Source organism: Austrofundulus limnaeus, unplaced genomic scaffold (assembly GCF_001266775.1).
Source record: "Austrofundulus limnaeus strain Quisiro unplaced genomic scaffold, Austrofundulus_limnaeus-1.0 Scaffold258, whole genome shotgun sequence".
In the NCBI taxonomy this organism is placed as follows: Eukaryota; Metazoa; Chordata; class Actinopteri; order Cyprinodontiformes; family Rivulidae; genus Austrofundulus; species Austrofundulus limnaeus.
Window position 1 is genome coordinate 762,803 of NW_013952660.1, and position 9,153 is coordinate 771,955.

Below are 9,153 nucleotides of genomic sequence, written 5' to 3' on the forward strand. Positions count from 1 at the left end.
GTGTGTGTGTGTGTGTGTGTGTGTGTGTGTGTGTGTGGACACTTTGCTACATCATGGGGACCATTTTCCAGACAAACACAGCCTTTTGTGGACACAATGGTCCTTATGGGGACCAAAGCCTGGTCCCCATGGGTACGGATGCCGTTTGTGGGTGGGATTTAGGTTTAGGAACAAGGAGTGAATTGAGTTTAGGCTAGGTTTAGAGTAAGGGGTCAGGGTTAGGCAATAGAAATGACTGGAAAATGAATGGAAGTCAATGCAAAGTCCCCATGAAGACAGATAAAAACATTGTGTGTGTACATGTTTTTGCTACTTGGTTGGGATGATTTTTGGACCTTTTTCCTGGTACATACAGCCTGGTGAGGACCCACTGCAGTTCACATTGGGGGAAATACCATTGGTGGTTTAGGGGTTCAATTTAGGACTAAGATGTGAATTGAGTTTAGGTTAGCTTTAGGGTCAGGAATGTACTGGGGTGGATAGGTTTAGGGTATAGGGTCAGGTTAGGGGAGAATTTACTCAGAGGGTCCCGCTTGCTGCCCAATGGCTCTGCAGAGTTGGTAAATCCCTTAGGACAGGCCAGGCCAACCAGTAGATCGGGATCTACCGGTAGATCTTTAGCTGGTTAGCAGTAGCTCACGGAGCAATGGATCACAGAGCTTGTAGAACGCAACATTGTTTAACATTGCAGCCTTAAACACGCTCTTCGCAACATTTGTTTAACATTGCAATCTTCAACGCACTCTTTACAACGTTTGTTTAACATTGCATTCTTGAATGCACCCTTGTCAACGTTTGTTTAACATTGCATTCTTGAACGCACCCTTGTCAACGTTTGTTTAACATTGCATTCTTGAACGCGCTCCAGTCTCGCTAGTTTTGGGTGCTGTGAAACAGCACTCCAAACATGGTCTTGCGAGATTAGGGTCATGTGTTAAAACATGGCAGCGAGGCGAAAAAAAATGATGAATGAAAGACAGCTAGCAAAACTAGTAAAACTTATTATTTTCACCTGGAGTGGGAAGAGGACTCATATGTGATTCGAGCGCTGCCTTGGCTTGTCCAAAAAGGATAACGTGGAACAGCATTTCTTTCAAAAGAATGCACAGACGCTACGAGGCGGATTTCCCCACCTAAGGTGAGGCTGCTATGCTAATGCAGCCCTGTACCTGCCTCAACACACGTCTTTCAGCGATGACTAAGTTATGAAAGAAGCGTTTGATGCCGCAGACGTGCTTTTCCGTGATTTTAAAAATAAAAGTGAGATTGTGGCTGCTATAAAGACATGCAGTTGTCCACCAGGATGGATGGATGTGTCCAAATTCGTGTCCGAGTTTCAGTCTGGACTGCTCTGGGTTGAAAATTAGGTTTTGACTCTGTAAAATGGCATTGGGATCAAATCCAGAGCAACAAGTCGCATGAATGGAGAGTTCTGGAGTCTGCTTTCTCTCACATGAAAATCATCAAGTCCAACAACAGATTCACAAAGACTGATAATCATCTGGAGACCTGCTTACACCTCAACCACCTCATACTGCCTGCCTATGAGACCCTGGCCGCCTCTCAGTGTCAAAAGTCCCACTAAGGTAGACATACATTTTTTTACATTTATTTATTTATACATTATTTTTATATAGCTTGCATAAAAAGTTGTCTCCTCTAGACTTGTCACAATGTGCCTGTATGTTGTTTTTTTATGACATTTTAGACAAGACTAGTGTCTTATACACTGACTGGCACCTTTGTGTTATTTATTTATTTATTTATTTATTTTGCAGTTTGGGTGTGCCCTTGTTTTCCGTACCTAGCGTGGCTGTGTGTGTGTCTTGTTTATAGGTGGTGAACCAGGTGGAACTCTTTGAATGGTCTGGAGCCGGCAGTCTGGACCAGTGAGAGACTGAGCTCTTCAACACCTACAGATGACACCATCCTGCATGCTGCAGATTGAGATTTGAAATAGTTGTTGGAGATATGTGAATCTGCACCATCGTAAGTCACTTTTTGTAATAGTATAAACGAGAGAGTTTTATATTGTATGCTTTGACTTTAGTTTTTTGTTTTGTTTTTCCTCCCCTGTATGGAGAGAAAGAGAGGAGAGTTCTTTGAATAAATGGAGGCGAGTTCCCATGTTCCAAAGTTATTTGACTCTGTGGTTCTCTCAGTGGACAGGTTTCCAGCCCTCATAGCTCGCACGTTACAGGGAGTACTAATTGAAGGAGGTAAAAAAAATTATCCTATTTGCTTGAGCATCACTTCTGTTTCTCTGTCAGGAGTTAAGTAAGGATTTTATCTTTTCTTTTTTTTTGTAGGTAAATATATGGTTAAGTAGATAGTTTTGTTTGACAATACTTTAAGCTAAATAAAACTAGCAACACATTACTGTCCGTTTTATTTAATTTAAAGAAGTAAGGAGTAGGGAGACGAAAATATATGTTTTTTGATACTGAGACTGGACGAGTAGATCTCGGAAAACTGCTGACATCAAAAGTAGCTCTTGGTTCAAAAAAGGTTGGGCACCCCTGCCTTAGGAAGTGCATGCTCGCTCAAGATCAGGTCCAGTCCTGGGCCACTGGGTCCTATCTTTATATAAAGTGCATGATTGAGTCGGCTGTTCATGAGATGAGACTTTAACTTCCTGTTTACTACACACGTGTGTCTGAAGTAACTGATTCGCTTTGAGCCAGTTGATGGAAACACATCTGATTCGCATTTCTTCGTTTTTTCCTTTTAGCGAAATTTAAAAAATTCGCTCAAAATTCAAATCAAAATTAGATGGAAACACGGCTACTAACTGACTGGTGGTGTGTTACCTGCTTCTCTGGACTCAGGTGCCGTACATGACCATCGACGGGTGATGTCTATGTAGAGGATATCCACTGAAGCCATGCTGAAGCTGCTGCTGCTCAGCTTACACGTCCTGAAAAAAAAAAAATCAAACAAATCTTAGTACCTGAAGATAATTCAAATAACATTTTATTTAAATATAGAAACGGCCACGTTCAGGTGTCCTTCATTCTGTTTGGACACAAAGCAACAGATCAGACATGCTGGATGATGAAGGATGGGTGAGTAAAAGCCTTCACCTACATCCTCTCATTCCTAGTTTTTTTAGTCTGTTATTACTCGGAGAAGAACCTGGATTACCTAAAGAAGCAAAGAAACTACAGTCATAAGAGAGTCCAAAAACTGGTAAAAACAAACAGTTCTGGCCAGTTAGGATCATATAATCATTTTTCACTAACATAGACATTGTTATTTACAGTAAAAAGATAGCCTCCTGTCATAATATTCATCAAAGGCAAAACAACAGGCCAATCATCATCTACTGATAGGAGTCAGACATTGAGAATAAAGATTTTAGAAGAGGATCAACTGATTTTCTGCCACTTTATTTAGACTTCCAAATTACTGATAGGAGGGCGTGTTGTTGTAATATCATTTAAATGCAAATGATAATATGACTTTTGTACTAGTTGTTTGTACTGAGAACTAGGAACATGTACTGATCAATTTATTAAGAAGATATCTGAGATGTTCAATGAGTATAAAGACCAGGTCATTTTTGTTTGTGGTGATTTTAACATAGATCTGTTGAAATCTAATGATCATTCCAATTTCTAAATATTATCAATAGTTTACATTTTAACTATGAATTATAAAACCTATTATAATAATAAATGATAATTCAACATTAATTGATAATAATTTAAAAAATGATATGGAGGGAAAAACTAACAGTGGACTACTAGTGACTGATATGCTGTAAGTGATCACCTACATGTCATTAAGATAAGATAAGATAAGATAAGATAAGATAAGTTTTTATTCATTTATAAAGCACCATTCATACTAAAAGCAGCTCAAGGGGCTGTACAAAATTATGTACAATTAAAAAAAACATAAAAAACAGCAACAAGAATAACAACAAATTAAAGTAAAAAGTAAGTAAGTAAATAAGATAAGATAAGATAAGATAAGATAAGATAAACCTTATTGTCATTTCACAGTCATACTTTGTACAATAGTGCAATGAAATTACTTGTTTTTTGGTTCTTTTTTCTTTTTATGTTTTTGTTTCAGTGCGCTTTTGTGCATTTTGTGTTTTGGGGAATCCATTAGAGATAGTAAGGTGAGGCACAACAAGCCATTGGCTTCTGCCTCTTCCATTTTGGTCAGATAGGGTTAAATTTTAGTTTGATGTATTTTCTATGTGACCAAAAAAAAAAGTATTCATTCATAATTTAATTTTGTACAAAATATTGAGTACAATAACAATTAATCTAAAAAAAGATTAAGATTATTCACAATAAAAACCTTTAATCTATGCCTAGCACTAGTTATTATACATTGAAATTGTTTTTCCTTTTTGGCCTTACATTAAACACCTCTGTTGCTGTTAGACAACAATTTCCAACAAGGGATTAGTAAAGTACCAGTTCTGTTCAAAATGATTCATCCTCTGTATTACTCAGAAACATTTAGAGCCAAATGTGTCTCTCAGGTAGAATCAAATCATGTCCCTGATGAATATATCAAACAGGATTAGTGTTTTTAAACTTTTACTTTTTTCTGGTTGTTTTCTCCACTTTGGCGATGCGTTTCAGGCGAGGAGAAGGCTACCAGCTGATTCTAATCAGTATGTAATCAGTTAAACTATGCACCTGATGAAGGTTCTGAAGGCTGTGGGACCAAGCCGCATGTTGCCTTTGACCCCGAGGAAACGAATGAAGAGAGCTGCGATTCTCTCCACCAGCCGCAAGGAGTTAAACTGTTTGGTGTACTTGGGGTAGACCTGTTTCAGACACAGGGAGGGCAGATTTCCCATCTCGTCCGGACTCCTGCTGTGAGATTCAGGATCCAATGGGATCTCCTCCACGTGTTCAAACCCGCCTGACTTCAATTGAGAAACCCTGAAACAGAATAATGCAAAAAAGCTTATTTTCTACATTGTTCTTCAAAAAAAATGACTTCATGAATTTAAATATTCTTTATATTTGCATTCAAGCAAAACAGCAGTGAAGAAATTTATTTAGTCATTTAGAAACTGATTTTAAAAGCACCACACTATATTCATAGTTTTCTTTTTTTAAGTATTGATTTTTATAATCTATTGTTTAACTATTGTTATGTCTTGATTAAAATAGGTTTAGATACATGCCTGAAACACAATCACAACACATAGAGAAACCATTAATCAGACATGAGGACAGGATGTCTGTGCGAGTGTCTGTGATTCAGCCGTAGGCCTGTAGTGGGCGCACCAGGCACTGAAGAAACATGTATTTATAGACCGGGACTTACGGTTTTCATTCAGCGTTGGTTTCATGTCTGCAGAGAGAACATTAAACCACCGTTCACTCCAATCACTGGTGTTGTATGGTCCTTCTCTTCCTTCAAATTTTAATCTCTTCAACATTCATGTGGTTCTGTCACGATTTCAGTTAACGAACACTAAATTTTCTTACAGCAGAACCAACCCAGTGAGGTCCTGATAGGTGAACTAGACCCATCTGATAAATATACAAAGTTTTTCTCAAAGAAATAAAGCCCTGGTTTAAAAGAGAAGACCATGTGGAAGAGTTCACGTGAAGGTGAAGGTGTGGTAAGTGTCTGAGGGTTGTTCAATGTGGTGCTCTCACCCCTGATTTTACATCAATGATGTATATGCTTTATGGTTAAACCCACATTTTCTCTATCAGGGCTTATGCAATTTGACTTTTGCATTTAAGGTTTTGTGAAAAACAATGAGACATGGCCAGGGTTTCTAACGGAACTACAATTCTGGCAACATTTTTCTTCCTTACTGAGCTCTTACTTCACAGTGCACTGCAGGCAATCAGGAAAATAAGTTGCTACAGATATTTTTTCTGCAGGTTCCAGCTTTCAAAAATATTTCTTGTTGGAAAAATAAGGACATGTAAGATTTAGGGCTAGACTATGAAATTTCTACGGAGGGACGAATGGACTGGGGGCTAAAGTGAGCAGGTCTCCCTTATAATGCACACAACAATTGGTTCAGATCGAATCTTGTATGTGATTTAGAACCGACCATGTGCAAAGTGGGCGGGGCTAAAGTGATCTTGTCAAACTAACTAATGTGTTTAGCTGGTTTCCCTGTTTTTATTTTACAAAAATGAGCTATAAGGATTATTAGTAGAAGGTGATATGGTCACCCGACAAATATATATTTAATCAGCTGAAACGTGTCTTTAAGCCGAACTTCCTCATGGCAGAGCGCACCCGCTCCCCACACACACCCCCCCCATGACTCCTGCAGGCTCTCGGGTGAAACTGAAAGTGAAACTTAACCATCTGCTGAGCTCTCAACATTACTTCTCACTCAGTGAAGCTCTTTTCAGATTCAAAATCCCTTTGAGGAAATTGTTACTGCATCATAGCGCGAAACCACCCCCCCCCMCCCCCMCCGAACGGGAAGGTACAGGAGCAGAACGAGACAAGAGGCCAAATTTCAAGGCGTTTAGAAGAGGAAGTGATGAGAAGATAAGTTTATTTTCTATTTAAACATAAAAACACCATTTTAATAACAACTAAAGGTGACATACAGTAGATACTTTATTATGGTATTGTATTTAAATATATGCCTGAGAAACACATAATATTGGCACTTTAAAATTTGTTGAAAGAGAGACTCGCTATGACCCCTCCCACCCACCTCAAGGGAATGGAGATTTTTGTAAATCCTCCAGCAGCTGCGTTTCCAGTGACCATGAAAATGGGCAAATTAGAATTTCGAAAATTAATTTGTTCAATGGAAACACATCAATTTCGAAAAAACTTCCTTTTTTCGACAAAATCTTTTTGCGCTAGGATGAGGTGGTTTTTCAGCCGTATCGAAATTGGTGTGTTTTGCAAAACTGCAATTTGCATCACGGGAGTGACGTGATCAAAAATCGGCTGTTTCTACTAGCGAAAAAGACGATGACGAAGAAGACAATAGGAAGTAGAAGTAGTAGTAAAATCACTAAAGTTGTAAAAGAAAGCAGTAAACTCACCGACTTCAATTTCCCAAAAACGTCACATACGTATACCAAGTATAAAGGGCTTGTTGCTGGAAAGCCTCGATAAGACACCGAAGTCTCCTCTGATGAGCTCTAGTGCCATGGTAGCAATTATGTATGTGTTTACATCCATTGCCGCCATGTTTGTAATGACATCGCAAGAACAAACTTATTCACGCGTGACTTTAATAGCATTTCTTACTTAATGGAAACACCACAATTGCGAAACTGTGTTTTTTCGACATTAACAGAATATCGACAATTTTGCACACATTTGCAATGGAAACACAGCTACTTTGAACTAGTCTGAAGGAGCACTGCACTGTAATTCAGGGAATAGATTTGTGGAATTAACTTGATATTAGTATAAAAACTTCAAAAACAATCGATATGTTTAAAAAGATGATGAGGTCAAATTTATCGGGAAAGTATAATGCCATGTAGTGTTTGGTAGAGAAAGGATATGAAGGATGCCTGATGTTGTTTTTGTTATTTGCTTGTTCAAATTTAGAGATTATTCAAGCTTACTTTGTTTGTTTGTAGTTATTTAGTCATTTGTTTGGTTTTGTTTGGCTTCAACAGTTGTACAGACAATAGAGATGGAATTGCCCCTCCTTAGACAAAAAGATTAAAGTCACATGTGCAATCATCAATCACTGATAGTTGGACTGATGATGGTTGATGGAAAATCTTTAGGCCATCGTCCAGCCCTACTGTCTAAACTCCAAAAGTCCCAGGGAGGTCGGGGGCGCAGCGCTGGGGGTGGGTGGGTGATGATGTAACAGCTTCAGCATCTGCCCCGGGTGCAGTGAAGTGGCAATGTGCAACACACACAGACGTTTATTAGCTCATCACGTGCCATGACCTTCATGGGGAGGCGAGCGGTGCAGCTGGGGGGCAGGGCAAACCTCCTGGATAATTCTGATTGTGTGTAGACCGTCTGTGGGTGCTTACGGTGCTGGTTTCTTGTTGAAGGGATCCATGAGGCGTAGCGTGTCTCTGATCACTCCCACTTTGACCTCCTCATCCACTGGACTGGGAACGTATTCAAAAACCCCCGGTGCCACCTGAAGAATAAAGAGATGTCATTTGATTAGACGATGTCAATGATTATAAAGATTGGCGTATTGTGTGTCGGCGTTAACAGTGTCTTACTTCCTGCTCATGTTCTATTCTCATACTGGGATTAGAGTTGACCTCTAATAATACTGGCTTCAGGTTCTTCATCAGCAGGATATCAAAACCTAAAACCTGACACACAAACAAATCAAACATTAGGTACGAATCATTTTACACACACAAAACAAAAAGTTAATTTCTCTGAGTCACAGAATTCTGAGCAATGAAATGTCACAATCAGGAAACAGTAGCTGATGATGTTATAAAAATAACCCTGATTAGTGATGTAACCGTTTCCTGTTTACTTTGTCTTCCATACAGCTTGGAGTTTAAAACATCAGTATGAGAACAACACCACTAGGATAGCAGAAAAAGAACAAAGATGTAAAAAAACAAAATAAAATAAAATAAAATAAAATAAAATAAAATAAAAACTCCAGACCTGTGGATACCTGACCGGGAATTTGTCAAGTCTGATCTGGAAAAAAACCCACAGAACAGAACAAAAGTAAAAGAAGAATATCCCAAATGCTGATTGATGGATGGATAGATGGATGGATGGATGGATGGATGGATGGATGGATGGATGGATGGATGGATGGATAGGTAAGTAGGTGAGGGCCTCAAAAGAACAACAGTTTGTAACTTTGGGGCGCAGAGGGCTGTGGGACCGCATTGAATTTGAATAAGGTGCAATACATTTTCTCACCACTAGTAGCAGTAGTGCACCACTCAGATGTTTAACAACTTTTTTAATATGTAGAAGAAGAACCTTAGAAACCTGCTGAGAATGGAAACTTATTTTAAATGAAAAGTAGAAGCAAAAATGAAGGTAACCCATCAAAAAACACCAAAGTTTGTCACTAATATGAAGAGCAGCTTCTGTTTTTACCATTTAATATTTTAAAAGTTCAAAACATTATCAAACACAGTTGCAGATAGAACTATATTTTAATTTGCACTTTAATTAATTTTGTAGTTTATTTTTAAACATTTTGAATGTATTTTAAAGAAA

The 9,153-nt window shown here is 38.6% G+C and overlaps 1 protein-coding gene across 1 annotated transcript in view; it reads right to left on the bottom strand.

Moving 5' to 3' along the window:
• The window catches only part of ttll11 (tubulin tyrosine ligase-like family, member 11), a gene marked incomplete at its 5' end in the record, with an annotated part of 19,789 nt that overhangs the window by 4,227 nt on the left and 6,409 nt on the right, over positions 1 to 9,153 (bottom strand). The window contains 4 exon segments of the mRNA XM_014020578.1: positions 2,811 to 2,917; positions 4,662 to 4,910; positions 7,974 to 8,086; positions 8,175 to 8,270. Of these exon segments, the coding sequence (XP_013876032.1) occupies positions 2,811 to 2,917; positions 4,662 to 4,910; positions 7,974 to 8,086; positions 8,175 to 8,270 (565 nt within the window).